Raw genomic sequence first — 15,091 nt, 5'->3', positions numbered from 1 at the left:
ACGACTTCCAAAAGATTTCAGATTTTAGTGTTTCAAAACTGGCCGATTCCTTCACTGAAAGGATGTTCAGTCTGGATAGATATTGGCTTTTTTTTTGGCCAGCAGAAAAATTAATTGGGACCAATTTGTCTTGCTTTCTAGTTCAATAGAAATACCTGATGATTTTCTCAGAAAAAGTTAATTCAAGTGGCATAAAAACCAACCCATTTCTGGAGCATGCAGTGTTTTCTGGAGCTGTGCGAAATTTTGATTGGACTGTCGGGCTGCAGCATGGCAACTTACGCTTCGCCCTACATCAGAGAATGGCACATCGAACACTTAAGAGCAACTATGGGGAGGTTTTGCACTCCTTCATTAACCAAGTAGCTTAACAAACACATAGATATAAATATGTACGTAATTAATAAATAGACACAAAGTACATCAGTGCAATCTTACACTATGCCTAGAGAGAGCATTTTGGCATTAAATTTAAATTATGAAATGGAATATAAAATATCTGTAACCAAATAAATAAATAAAACATATAAATACAGAAAGCATCAAAACATACAGTACATGATGAAAATAACATTTGGTTGTCAAAAATAAAGCTTTGAGTGAGAAATAGAAAGCCGTTACGGCATGATGGAAAACCGATTCATTTGATTGCAAGGTACAAGCAAACCGGCTGTTATCTTCTTTTCTGTTTTTAACACAGCCGTAAGAACAGGTACGGTTTAGCCCAATGTCCTAGCAGCTTCCTGCTACAAGTAAATATCAACAAAACAAGTGGATATGAAGAGAGAGAGAAAAAAAAAAGAGTCAAATGTGCGTTTTTTTTGGAATAAATGTGGCATGTAATGGTACACTGTAAACACAGCAGGCTAGCGAAAGCGCTGAGCGACCAATCTCATTCAAAACGATAGCGAGGCCATTCCCCTGCAAGCCACTGGATGTCTTTTTCCCTGTTGTCTTTTGGGTTTTACGGACTTGAGGGCGAGGTCGGGCAGCTGGACGGCCATGCAACAAGGGAGAGGGTTCATCCTGCCCTGTGTTTTTCTCCATTCACAAGTTAGTGTGTTTTTTTTCTTCTTCTTCCCCTTCCTGTTCTCAGCTTCTCACGTTACAGTCTGTCCATCCTGAACGTGTCCTCAGTGGCGGGGTCGGCGAGCACCATGTCAGGGTCGTTGAGCATGTGCAGTCCGTCTAGGGTGAGCGGGTCGATCTTGAGCTCGTCCAGAGGAAACTGAGAGTCTGCGTCAAAGCTGACATCGCCCACACCCGCCAGGGAGTTGGTGAGCTCTTTGGAGAGGCTCGGCGGGGACTCGCCTGTGACTGAGACAACACATCAGAGAAACGATCGAAAGAGAGACAGTGACATGTGAGAAACAAGGGGAGGAACATTCATTTTACACCCTGATCCAGCTTTTTGACTCCACTGGATATATTTCTTTTAAGCACGAGTACAATGTTGAAACTCTGAAATTCCTACAAGCATTGGTTTAATTCTGCTTCCAGTACTGCACTGATTTCATTTTAAAATAAGCTTATAGTCTATAAATATGACTTTTGTTTTTCTTCTGATTGAAAGAGACTATATTTAACCTGAAAAACTACTGAAGCCCACTATTACTCACTATGGAAATGTTTTTTTCCAACAAGGTGTACCGTGCAGCTAAAGCCAAATATACTGAACAAAGTAATCCAATCAGAGTTTACGCTAGACTTTTTTTTACAGCTAATATTGCTGGTAACATTTTCCCAGCCAAAAGAATAAGTACCATATATGGACTGCCATATATATATCTTAAAATCTTAATTTAACAGCAATAAAACACACAAATAAAAACAGTGTACAGCACCGCTCTGCCAGACGTGTGAAGCTCTCTGCAAAACAGCTTTTAGGAAACACAAATTGTTATACAAATAAAAAAGGAATAAATGCAAAAATGGTCGGCAAGTGAAGTCAATGTGTGGGAAACACGATCTTTTAATATGCCTTTTCATAATATAGCCTTTCATTTGGCAGATTTCCCCGCCGGACATTTTGGATGTTGATATCTCTGTCTGCAGGAAAACTGCATGTGATACCTGCTAGCATAAACCCCGAACCCACTGAGACGCAGACACACTGCATGGAGTATGGTTTTGTCGAACACAGCACTAGTATAAAAAGATGACATGAGGTAGGATGGACTTGTGGTGTAGCTACCTGTGAGGATGATGTTGGGGATGTTGCCATGGCTGCTGTAGCCGAGTTGCTGCGAGTCCTGCAGGCTGCTCCCGGTGAGGCCCATCATGGCCGCCTGTGTGTAGTTGAGGGTGGAGCACTGGTTGTAAAGGCTGTTGGAGCTGATGGGGTTCTCGATCATGTTGAACTGTTCCAGCTGAAAAAGGGACAGAATTGTAACCCGGCATTAATACAGGAACTACGTGAAGGCTACCTTTTTTTGACACTACTTCTTCTTCATGTCTGTGCGTGTTGTCACCTGGTGGGAGAGGGCGTTGGTCTGCCTCAACGCCAACTGCTGATCGTAGAAGGAGTCGCCGAATATGCTGCCTACAACAGGAATGTGCTGGAGGAAGAGAAGAACACAACAGAGATCACACACAAGGGATATGAAGAAGTTATAGAATAATTGCAAGAAGGCAAGTTAGATATCTCAGCGATGGAACAACAGATAACTCAAGCAAAAAAAAAAAAAAACACAAAACCCACACGTGTTGAGCTGAGCAGTGGCCAAAGCAAATGATGTTCATGACTAGGGCTGTGACGGTTCAGTGACAGAAAAAAAGGAAGCTGTTTAAAAACTAGGAAAAGAAAATAAGGGATTATTTGTTCATCATTCAATGTATCATGTACATGTACCTAATCTTCTATAATGACGTTAAAAAATCTCGTAAAAAAAATAACTGAGATTGGCAGTGGAAGTATGAAGATGATGTGGTCGTTTTTCATCCCTGTGGAAAAGACACAACGGTGCATTGTTTTGTTGACCGCAGCAGCCCCGTTCACTGTGATACAAACACAACTTCAAGTTGTTCAAAGGGGAATTCTGGCATTTCTCAACCCAGACTCTGTTATTCTGAATATTCTGACTACTGGTCATGATTGTATTTAAATCACATCATGCTTTAGTGTGAGCTACTAGCAGCTAAATGTTATCAAACATGATCCAAATGAAGCCTGATTTTGAACCTTATAGGGCGATGTATGAAGAGTTATTGTTCAATGTAGCTTACTGCAACCGGAATTTAAGTGTTCCCTTATTTCTTCCACAGAGGTAGTGAGTAAAATCTCATTTCATAGGCAATCAGAATACTACACCGTCCAGGTTGACAGATACAGTAATTCCCCCAGAACATTTTCTTGCTATGAGAAAAGCACAAACATTGTGACTGGCATTTTTTAGTGTTGGAGTCTGAATAACATGAGGTTAAGTAATCACAGCATGAATGGCCAAAGATCAGTTTGATTTATATTTGTTCTGTATCTTTAAAACTCCACTATCTCCCATTCAGATCCCCCTCTCTTACGCCAAACAATAGATTAAGCTATATCTCTCTTTAAAGGTTTACTGGGGATATTTTGACTAGAACCCGACCGATTGATCAGCCAGCCGATAATATCAGCCGATATGAGGGATGAACCCAATAAATGTGTATGTCTATATCTATCAATCTCTAAAGATCGAATAGAGATCTAATGAAGATATCGGCCGATATATTGGAATCTGATTTTTTCTCTCCCCAATATCAGAGCTAAAAATCCAATATTGGTCAAGCCCTAATTTGACATCTAGTAGAGCTATAAAGTTTTTGTAATGGTGTCTGTTTTTTTTAATTGAATTATTAATTAATAATTAATTTAAAGAAGAAGAAGACTGCAAGCCAAAAAATATGATTTACACTTTAAGGGAAATTTGCTTTTCTAAATGTCTGTGGACGAGGCAAAGCATCCGACGTATTTGTTAGACCTCAAGGATCTACATTGACTCTAAGCATAACTTTTGTTTGTTTGACAATAAACTTCACAGATATATTTCATATTTTAATGTTAATTTGATTCTGAATCTATTACATTTTGAACATTGACAAATTTATCTTTTTGGATTTGGACTTGTGCCATGAAGCAACCTTGGACATTGAGAAACACAACAAACATAAAGTGTATTATTATGATTATTATTATTAAAATACTGACTTTGCTTTTCTGCTTCCAAATGTTTTCCTGAGGATAGGATAAAGCCCTGACGACATATCACTGGAGAGAGTTATATGTCGGGTGTGTGAGTATTTGGCTAGCAGATGTAAACACAATGTGCCTCTTGACTGGAGTAGATCTCTGATGAAAACCCAGAATAACCCTGGGGGGGGATTACTCTTAAATATGGCAAGTGAATTGGCAAATAAGCACTATATATTTTTTGGGCTGCTGTGCTCCATAATTTGTATTCCCAAAAGTTCATGGTTCTCTAAAGGAAAAATCCTAAACCTTAATTTTTTGTCAATTGATCTACTCTTTAGTTAGTGGGAAGACTTTTGCTGACTACAAGACTAACATTTGACGAGTCCATCAACAAACCCTGGCTATGTTGTCATGCACACAGTGAACAGTAGAGATGAAGACATGAAGAATGCAGCTGCTGACAACATGAGTGATTAACTGCTGATACAGAGAATGAAAAGCAGCCTAACTCATCTACAATAAGCTTTCCCCCAGGCGCAAAGCCCTCCCCCAAACAGCAGATAGCTTGGTGGGTGGGCCCTTACTTGAGGCGAGCCGCCAGGGGAGAAGCCTTGATTGGAGACTGGGGAGGTTGGAGACTGAGTGGCTGGTGAGCCAGTCTGATTGCGGTACTGTTGGAGGGAAGAGGGTTAGCTAGCACTGGGCTTCATGCCTGTCACACACAAATCTCAGAGGGCGGGATGTTAAGAGTGCATGTGCCTTGCATCGTATGATTGACTACAATCATAAACCCTTTTCACACATATGGAAATCTCCTGAAAAACTCCGGAGATTTCCAGGATGAGCTGTATGTGTGAACGCAACAGCCAAATTTTTTACTCCGATATTACCTGGAGTTTATCCGGCCAGACCCCTAGTATTTTTTCCGCAGATAATCCAGAGGAGCTGATGTCTGAACGTGGCCGCATATACTCCGGAGATTTTCAATTTCAGCCAATGGGAAGAGAATGACGTTTATATACAGTGACCGGCTAAAGTGTCTGCCCGCAACCACTACGATCTCCGTGCACGTAATTAAACGGCTGCATCATGTTTTCTGTTCCTCAGTATGTTGTTCTCCACTCTTTTGTGGATGTTGTCATTCCATTGGATTACACATAGCATTGATATAAAGGCAAACATTCTCATTATGACGTCGTGTAGCGGGCTCTGTTGCTTCGGCCGCTACTTCCGCGTTGTTTATTTACGTCAGGTCTTACCTCAGGAAATCCCCCGACCCCCCCTCCCCTCTGACAGGGAAAGTCCCCCGCTGTGAGGAGCGTATGTGAACGGCTAGGTCGGGAGAATCTCCAGAGAAGTCCTCCCGTAAATATCTAGATATTATCCGGAGTGCATATGTGAAAACAGCTCTATAGTAGTGTGGGAAGTATTCAGTCAGCTACAAAAGTATAGTCATTTGTGGTTTGGATCCTGGATGTCAAAGCACGACAGTAATATTTACTGAAAAAAGTCTTATATTGCATTGAATGGTGCAGACAATCAGTCATGGTCGTACTGTGGTCAAAAAGTAAAGCTTAAGTGGTTGATGCTGCATTCATGTGGTGTCGGACACAACTGAGTATCTGAGTTGCAAAATGCTCGTGAACGCCTGCTTAAGTCGGAGCAACAGCAGGTCAACTCGGGACAGAATTTGGTGACCGACATTCCGACTTGACGTCATATTTGTCATTAACATGGCGGGCAAAAGACGTTTTGTTTAATTTGCTCCTCGCTGTCACTAAAATACTGCAAACAGCGATGAACACTGAGTTCAAACTCTCTCAACAGTCACTTTCCTCACACCACATCAGTCATGTTGTTGTTACAACATTCCTACTTTTCAAACGGAAAGCGCGTGAACACACTGAAGTCGGAAAAAAAAAAACCCAACTCGAAAACTGGGACCATCTGAAGAGCACATGAATGTAGCAAGAGAATGGCAGAATGTGTATTTTGTTCAACACTCAATTACATTGGAAAACATTTTAACAAAACAAAAACGGACACATTTTGAAAATAAATGCTAATATGCTAAGTGTATAAGGACATGCTAGCATCTCCCACAGCAGAAATATCAACCTAACAAGTCATATTTTTGTTCAGCTTTTAAGGTAAGTGTTAAAGATATTCTCAGGGAACAGTGCAGATATGCTTCTTGTAATAAGTTCACTTATGAAAGAAGAATGATCTAGATACTTTGGGTAATGGTAGAACTGTTTAACGCTAAATAAGAAACAAAAAGGTTCCCAGTCATTTCATCAAATCTCACAAGACATCCTGGATTTCTTACCGAGCTGATGCTGATGCTGGCGGTGGTCTGGCTCTGGCTGTCCGAGGAGGGGCTGCTGGCTGTTCCAGGGGAAGCCAAAGGTGGCAAAGTGATGAGCTGGATGCCCTGCGACAGAACCTGCTGCTGCTTCTGGAGGTCACTAAGCAGCTGGGCCTGGGCCTGAGCCGTCAGCTGGTTGAACAGGGGGTACTGGGAAAGCTGCTGCTCCAGGGTCAGCAGCTCTGCTGGCAAAGCCTGCAAGAAGACATGGATGAACTCTCAGGTTAGTGTTTTGAACTGCGGCCGTATATTCTGAATTGACTTGACGGTTATTTGAATGTAACTGTTAAAACCACACCTGATATTGTTGAGACAAACTGTGATGAAAATAGGCACGTGTTGACTACGTTCTCCAGTCACTTGGACAGAGATTACAGTGATAACGCCAAACTATTTACAGTACAGAGTAAAGAGAGCATTACGTTTTTTTTTTGGTTGACAGAAAACCTGAAGGCCATCTCCGGTCTTTGACAGACAACTCTGAGGATAATCCACTTCACAGCTCCAGTGAGAAGTTTTTAACTGGTTATGAAACTAATACTGATGCTTCTTTATGGTCTACAAAAGCATACAAGACCATTCAGAATAACAATGATTGTTAGCACACTGCAGAAACAGCCTTTGTTTTGATTGGTGGTGGGTTTGGTTGTTTTTTTTTTTTTTTTTTTTTAGATTTTTGGTGAGAAAACTCTATGTGCTCATGTACAGGACACGATGAGAAAAGAGGTAAAGATGTATGGCTGTGTCCACATTGACTGATACATAGTGAAACTTCCTCACAGGAGCGTTGGCTTTTAAATTATTCATATGTTAGGTGTCAATCTCGACACACACACATACACTTGTATACACCCTGCTTGTAGCTAAGAAAAGCTGAGCTCCTCTGGGACCCACGGGGAAAAAAATAACATTACACAAAAGAGAAACATTTCTGTCAAGAATAAACTTAATTTTAGAAGTTTTTCATTTATAAAACCCCAACAGAAAAAGGTTTTGAAAATAACTATCTTTGTCAAATGAAATAAAAATGTATGTTTGTTGTAAAAGAGTCATTGTGGCATGTCTTTATTTACCTTATAGTCATCTGTCTAAATAAATCATTACAAGTTGAAAAATATGGTCTAATACTGATAAGTCGAGAATAGGCATTATTAAAAAAGACAAAAAAAAAGCTGTTTGGCAAAGGTGGCAAAGAGTGTGTGAAAACACACAAGAGGCCTGCGACTCCTTTTCTATATTTCATGAACTGTTTAGAATTGGGCTAGAAGCAAACTCGCTGTGATAGAGCAGTGGGATTTAAATGTGCCCTAAAGTCCTCAAATCTGACAATTTAAGTCCAAAACCAAAAGTTTAAAAAGGTCAAAGAGAGAGAGAGTTCACATTGCTGACGGGGAAAGATGACAAAATGAGAAATCAGCACTACATGATTTGAAGCTTTTAAGGGTGGTCAGCCGGTGCATTTAAATCCTCTGCTTCATGTTGTGCCAACTCCACAGCTCACTATTATGCTGTTCATCTTTTTTTCCTCTTTTAAGCCCCTGACACACCAAGGAGATCGTCGGCCGGCGGTCCTAGTTGGACTGTCGGTGAGCGGCCGTCGCCCTAGTGGTTGCGGTTAGTACAGCGCCGTCGGCCCCAGTCTGCCTTTTTTTGGGCCGATTCGACATGTTGAATCAGCGTCCGTGAGAGGAATCTCCCTGATTGGCCGGTACACCAGTGCCATTTTCAACTTTTTAATCAGACATGATTCTCGATTAGTAGGCCACCTATAATACGAGTGGTGCGCGACAGCGGTGTGAAATAAAAAAGGAAGACGACAGCTGGTGATGGGTTATGATGGAATATTGACATCCAAAATGTCAAGTTGTCTTTCAAAATGGCGATCAATCAACCAGAGAGTCTCACACATACACATTGCTGAGCAGTCTTACCTGTGTGATATTTATGGGCGAGGAGAGGGTGGGTGAAAGCTGCTGTGGAGACTGTTGGAGATGGAGGTCAGAGGTGAGGGTCAGTGGCACCACGGGTGGTTGGCGGCGCTGTGCTGTTACAGTCATGGTGGGCTGAGAGGAGTTGGTGATCCCTGAGGAAGAGAAACATAAAAGCATATGTGAAAGGTTTCTTTGTATTCTGTCTGCTGACCAAGTTACCTTTTACATATGTGTCTCAACGCAAAATCTATTTTCACTCAAAGTTAAGAGGACATTGCAAAAGAGTTTCCTTTTGTGCTGCAAATTTGATGTAATTCCCCAAATCCTCCACACTTAATGCACATGAACTTAAGTTTGACTGTTTTGAGATAGAAGTTATTACCATGGCTGGCAGCGCTGATACCCAGGTGGGTGAGGTTGGTGGTCAAGCTTCCCGTGCTGTTGGACGCGGTGAGGGAGGGGAAGGCCACGTTGTCGTCAGGGTCCAGTGGGGTGGAAAGCGGAGGAGGGAACTGTATGTTGGTCAGATCGGGCAGAGAACCGCCGGTGTTGTGTGCAGCAGGCAGCAGGGAGGGGTTCAACTCCTGGTCTGGTGATGGGAATATACTAAAAAGACACAGAAAAGAGTTTCTCTCAAGTTTCATTATTCAATGACATCATTAACAAATCTATTTCTGGAAACATTTAGGACAGTCTGCCCCTGACATTTTTCAGTTCTTCTTTCCCACATGGTTCTCACAACAATTATATTCCCTGTCAGACTGGGGGGGGGGGGGGGGGGGGGGTATGATAGTGGACGAAGCAACATGGTTGTACGCTATGATGACAGTTTTTGCCTTTATATCAATGCATCCTGAAGCAGCTTTACTACACACAGATCATACCAGTCGTGCAGAGCGGGTGTCCATCTTCCTAGACACCCGCTCTGACTATTCTCCTCAACATTACCTGCTGCATTCAGGCATCGGCCTGTCCCGACATATAGCGGAAATGTTCAACGCAGAAGAAGTGCCATCAGAGCACATTTCAACTGAACCTGGACCAGTTGTCCTCAGTCAGCGCTCCCACTGCATGACTTATTTATGGCTGTGTAAGTGACAGGATAATATATCCCAGTGATATTTCACTGTATAGGAAAACATATAAACCACTCACTTTATTCCCGGGACATCACATGTGTTGGGCTTTGATGAATCATCCTGATGAGAAAACATAATCATTAGCTGCACATTTCAAATTGTTTACATGTAAAAGGACAATTGTACACATTGCAGCCCTTCCCTTTTCCCACCAGTACCTCCTTGTCGTCCCACAGCTGTTTCTGCCCATCCTCATCTGTGTTTGACTCAGAGTCCTCCGTCCCAGGCACTGTTAGCAGCAGTACTAATTAGTGAAACAGCAAGACACAGTTGCTTGCTATGACAAAATAAACAACAATTCGAAATCAGTGCAAGAAATGAGTCATCAATATCCGAGCCAGTCAGGCAGGATATAGTGCTGTGCAGTCTAAAAATAGCAAGGTGACCAGCAGACAGACTGAGTGGGTGCCAGCCACTCTGGGATTCATTGTATCAGAGCGTCACACATAAAAAAGACATAATCCATGGATAATCAGTGAATTATTGATCCCTGACTCTGGATCATCCGGAGTCATTTCCATTCAGAGATGCAGAGCACTGGCATGCTGAAGCAGTTCTTTGCAAGAGATCAGTATCCATTCTCTTCATAAATATTTCATTAAGAGCCCAGCTCTTCTTTCGTTGTGACATCTACCCTTTTATGTCATTTAAGGTTTGCCGCCTGCATTAGCACATGGCGCATTAATAAATGAAAGTGGCTCTGTGTCTTTGTAACTGGATCTTCCGTTACCTCGTTTGGGCTGCAGCTCCTGTGATCCCCCTGCAAACACCTCCTGGGGCTTCGGATTCATGGCGCTCTGGTGTAAGGCAGAATCCGAGTTTGTCCTGAATGTGTGAGAAAGATGAGAAGTCAGCAAAATTGCTGCCAAATTCCCCAAAACAGGCAGACAGCCAATTCTACAGCATACACATCCACTGAAGGATCTGTCACAGACCTTTCTCTGTAATCTTGTGGACGAAAAGATGCTCAAATGTGTTAAGTGAGTTTGGAAACACAGATGTAAGGACTCATTTAATTCATTTTTTTTTTTTTATAGTTGGTCTCTTTGGTTCAATATAACTATCATCTACATCTTGTCAAAAGGACAAAGGGGAGGGGGCTTACCTTCTCCAGCTTGTGTCTGGCGGTGGTGAGAGGTAAACTGAGCTGTAAGGACAGCTGTCGATGTGAACTCAGTTAAGGTAAAAAAAAAACAGGAGAGGGGATGAAAAAGAACATCACAGCTTATCCAAAGTTTCATGCCCGGCTGGTTTTACATCATAGACCTGATGCAAAATAAACGACCACACACACACACACACACGAGTGTTATTGGGATCCAATTACTTTAAAAGACGCTTCCTTGTTATTTAATAGCGGAACATATTACCAAGCACAATCTTGTCACGAGGACAGTAACAATACCAAGCATTGTACTGTTGAACAAAGAAGAGTTGTCTCCTCGTTCTATCACCACATCGAGTAATTTCGCTGAGTGTTCAGCCTTGATTATAAACACGAGTGAAACTACACAGTTTGAATATAAAGTCTCTCAATTGATGATTACTTTTCATTCATTTTTAAAAGCCATATAAGAAATGTCTTGTTTTGGTTAAAGGGTGTATTTAGTGTACAGGTTTCCAATTACAGACTCGTTTCTTTATAAGTGTTAGTTTGGCCTCCAGATGAAAACTGTGGTCTCACTTTTCAAACATACAAAAATGCTACATTATTATCTGTATTAAAAACAGAGCGGGTAGTCAAGTCTTCCAACCAATATTTAGGCACGCATCCAACAAGAACAAAGGATATCTGGCGTCCGTGTTTGTCGACCGACAGTGGTCGGCGATGAGGAGAGGTGATGCGGTTCCGGTCGCGGTAAACACGCTCCACCAGGCCGTGGTGCCTGGTGGTCCTACTGGTGTCCAGCACTGAGTTCTGGAGTGAACACATCAGGTGAATGAGGCCAGCAACACAGCTTAAATACGCAACACAACTACGTCTAAGGATCATGTCTTTGAACTAATGGTGCAAATGTGTTCATCTCAAAATGAGTCAAGCCATGGGCCACCCATACTGATGCTCGAGTTGGCAAATGTTTTTAAAGATGGAAAGCCATGACAAGCAATGATACATTTTTTAAATTTAGGAACCACATTACACTGCAGGGTTGAACCTTGTCATACACAATTCTAGCGTCCTTTCACTCCTGAACCATGAAACAACCTTCGACCTCTAGTGCCATCAAAGACTCGAGCTCATAGCTAAGCCTGCAGATTTTGTAAAAATGTCTTTTACTACAATTCTCTGCTTTGAGTCAAGCTTTCACCAATAGTAAAGAGGACTAAAAACGGTTTTGTCTAATAATATTCTAGCATTTTTTTTAAGCTAAAAAAAAGGTAAGGTCGAGAACAAACCATTGTTTAACCAGCCGAGAGAGGCTAAGGGCTCACCTGAAAAGGCAGGTCAATGTTGCCATTTCCAATCTGATTGACATTGGGCAGTGAGCCTCCATAGTACTGTCCACGATTCTGCCCTAGTTGCAAATACTGGGTCTTCTGTAACTGCAACTGTGCAAAGTAAAATTGGATGAAAGCATGAGTGAATGATTGATCTGAATCAATAAAAAAGACGATGACAGAATGAAACCTGCCGGTCCACAGTGATGGGAGTGAAAGAGTAATGAATCCTTTAATTAACAGATGAAACATGATGAGACAGGCAGGTTGAAGCACACAACATCTTCATAGCAAACAAAGAAAAAATGAGACCTGACTGACTCACAACTGCTGCAATCACAGTATCACCATTTAAAACAAGAGACAAAATCAGTCACAGAAGTTATGTATGTTTGAACAACAACACGGTAATGAAAGCATTCATTCTTTTTCTTTTAACTAACAATGAGCTGCAGTAAGCCTGAGCATGATCTGAACAAATGCATTGGGTTGATGTTTGGATGACACCACAAAGATATCTGACATGTACGACTGACACAGTGAGTTTTTTGTGACAGTAAAAGTCAGGTTTACAGCGCCAGGCCTGTGGTAAGTACGTGGGTATCATTTCGAGCATTGGGGCTAATAATAAGATGTTTCCCAGCAAAACACTGAACTTACTTTGTGGTCAGTAGAGAAAGGAGCATTTGGCAATCAATGGGTAATTAATCATCGGAATATTCATTGGGAACTATTTAAATAATTGATTCATAAAGTCAGTTTTTTAAAGTTAAATATCCATACAATGTGTAAAATATTAAAATGCGCTCCTTTACTCTGTTGTTTATAACATTATAAACTGAATGTTTTATTATTGGAAGACATTTCAAACACTCACCTTTTGATATAGGAAAACGCTATTAATAACTTATTTCTGATCATTTATAGATAAACCAAAGTCTGCAGACACACTGTATTATTTCTATATTATAACATAATCATCAGAACTAGTGTTACAGAGTTAAAACATTGCCAGGAAATGCTTAGAAAAAATGCTCTTCGAAATGCATATTCAGTCATAATTTTACAATTATGTGAATCATAATAATCAGAAAAAATTCGACAGAAATGTTTGCATTTTTGATTTATATTTGTTTATATTGGTTATAAATGTACAGATCAGAAAATGTCTCTCACTAGTTGGAAAGATTGATCGACAGCAATAGAGGGGATAACTAAACAATTACATTAAGTCAATAATCAGAAATGTATTCATAATGTGCATGTGTAGGCTAGTTGATAAAGTTAATTTTACATTAACTAAAATTCAATTGTTTGATGTTTTAAAATCAAGGTGAAGCAGGGGTGTTTGTTTTCAGTTTCCACAGGTCTTGTGTCACATTGTTACAGTAATCAGTCAGCTGTTATGCAAAACGTAGGAGAGGTAACATGAAGGTAACAGGATGGTAAATGGGTAAAAACATCACATCTGGAAAGGCTGGTTAACATCCAACTGGCTGACAAATACTAACTAAGCCCTTTCAGGAATAATAAGCCAATTTGGTTTCCAGAGGTTGACTATCTAGCATGTCTCAGATGTAATATTTACATGTTGGACTGTTTTGTTTGTTAATGAAATGACAGCAGCTCAAACCACAGACAGCACAGGTGCACATTATTCACCAGCAGCCTTGCTAAAAGCTCGTTATCGCTGCGAACCAGCATGTTAACTTGTTTATATCCGAGTGACGGTGGCATGATGTTGGCAGGCAGAATGAAAACATACATTTGCTGAGTAAAATTGATGCATCTTATATTAACTTTAGCTACCTAGCATCCAAAATGTTCAGATTTATCTCCGCAGCGTTCATTACATGCCAAAAAAAAAAAAAAAGCGATGCAACGAAATGTAAACAGACTGGCTGTGCAGGTCTTACCCGTGCAGCTCTGGTGATGTTCAAGTCTTTCATCACTTCTTCAAACGCAGCGGTTTCTTCCGCCTGTTTCTGGTTGTGCAGAGCGATTTTTTCGCTAAATTTGCGAGGATTGTTAGAGGACGCCATCTTTCCCTCTTCTTCTCAATGGCATGTTACGTTACAAACGACGCTAGGGCCTTCTGGTGTCGTCATCACGTACAGCACGACAAACCCGTGTGTTGACTGCTGCTGCTGCTGCTGAGTAACGCTGGGTGACAGAAAGGCCGACTAAAAATAAGAAAACCATAAATCAGTATAACAAAATGTTATTTTTCCTATAGCCTATCCAATGGTTATAATACGGAAGAGGATTAGATGAAAAAAGTCAGAATTCTGAGGTTTAAATTATCCAGTGTTCTTCAGAAGTAAAAGAAAACCTTGTAAGACAGGGTTCAGAAAACTTTTGAAGCCTATTACATTCATCATCTTTCACGTTTTTTAACATTTTTAGTTTAAGTTAAACAATAACTAAAACAGCTAGTATAAGCTGTTTCGTTGCTAGAACTGTAAGTGTCAACTTGGATTGATATTTTAAAAATAATGCCTCAATGGCACTACCGGAGCTACATTTTTTTTTATTATTATTAATTCAATGGTTTATTTCATGTGTTTCAAGTAAAAAAAAAGACTAACATCAAGTTGCTCCAGCTGTTGGATAGTGAAAGTGTGATTATTTCCTCTGTTTTATTTGACTGTAAATTGAAATATGTCTATTTTGGACTGATGAATGGAAAAATTACAGCAGATTTTAAGATTTAAACTTGCCTTTTGGGCATTTGTGACAGGCATTTTCCGCTTCTTTTCAGGTTGACAGGTTGAAAAGGGATGGCTATAGTTCAAGAAGGCAATCGGTACAGCATTTAACAATAATTAAAAAAAAATTATCACTATTTGCAGTCCAGATGAAATAAATACAGCTTCTGGCGTAAAACTCTGCAGTGGTTTTATCGTATAGTTTGTCTATGAGTGTTTGCGGCGATAAACAGTTCAGCCTTTAGAGGGCAAATGAGTGCTTCAGCTGGCTTGTGAATATTCATCACCCTATCAAAATAAAACCACGGGCTCATTCTATAATAAAAGCTGGGCCG

The 15,091-nt window shown here is 40.7% G+C and overlaps 1 protein-coding gene across 3 annotated transcripts; it reads right to left on the bottom strand.

The window, feature by feature from the left end:
• Positions 1–323: 323 nt before the first annotated feature.
• crtc1b (CREB regulated transcription coactivator 1b) lies at positions 324–14,127 on the bottom strand. 3 transcript variants are annotated; one of them, XM_061033854.1, is made up of 14 exons: positions 13,965–14,127; positions 12,043–12,159; positions 11,402–11,527; positions 10,715–10,776; positions 10,340–10,434; positions 9,768–9,853; positions 9,626–9,669; positions 8,853–9,076; positions 8,471–8,622; positions 6,501–6,734; positions 4,756–4,842; positions 2,472–2,558; positions 2,195–2,369; positions 324–1,317 (listed from the first exon to the last, which is right to left on the bottom strand). In XM_061033854.1, exons 1-14 carry the CDS (start codon positions 14,088–14,090, stop codon positions 1,106–1,108), a joined length of 1,827 nt encoding a protein of 608 aa, XP_060889837.1. In that variant the 5' UTR covers positions 14,091–14,127; the 3' UTR covers positions 324–1,105. The 3 variants fall into 3 exon arrangements, with proteins under 3 accessions (XP_060889837.1, XP_060889838.1, XP_060889839.1); XM_061033855.1 differs by having other exon boundaries at positions 9,768–9,838; XM_061033856.1 differs by lacking the exon at positions 4,756–4,842.
• Between the last annotated feature and the right edge of the window lie 964 nt (positions 14,128–15,091).

The sequence above is a fragment of the Labrus mixtus genome, chromosome 3 (genome assembly GCF_963584025.1).
Source record: "Labrus mixtus chromosome 3, fLabMix1.1, whole genome shotgun sequence".
Taxonomy (NCBI): domain Eukaryota; kingdom Metazoa; phylum Chordata; class Actinopteri; order Labriformes; family Labridae; genus Labrus; species Labrus mixtus.
Note: the sequence above shows the minus strand (reverse complement) of the source record. Positions and strands in the feature narration are given on the sequence as shown.

Bases quoted from the DNA above. Each gene is read 5' to 3' on its own strand.
- crtc1b (XM_061033854.1), bottom strand. From the start codon at position 14,090: ATGGCGTCCTCTAACAATCCTCGCAAATTTAGCGAAAAAATCGCTCTG. The intron at 9,077-9,625 runs GTGAGTGGTTTA...GTGTCTTTTTAG, and splicing joins TGTGATGTCCCGGGAATAAA to TATATTCCCATCACCAGACC. The intron at 8,623-8,852 runs GTAATAACTTCT...TCTCTTCCTCAG, and splicing joins TATCAGCGCTGCCAGCCATG to GGATCACCAACTCCTCTCAG.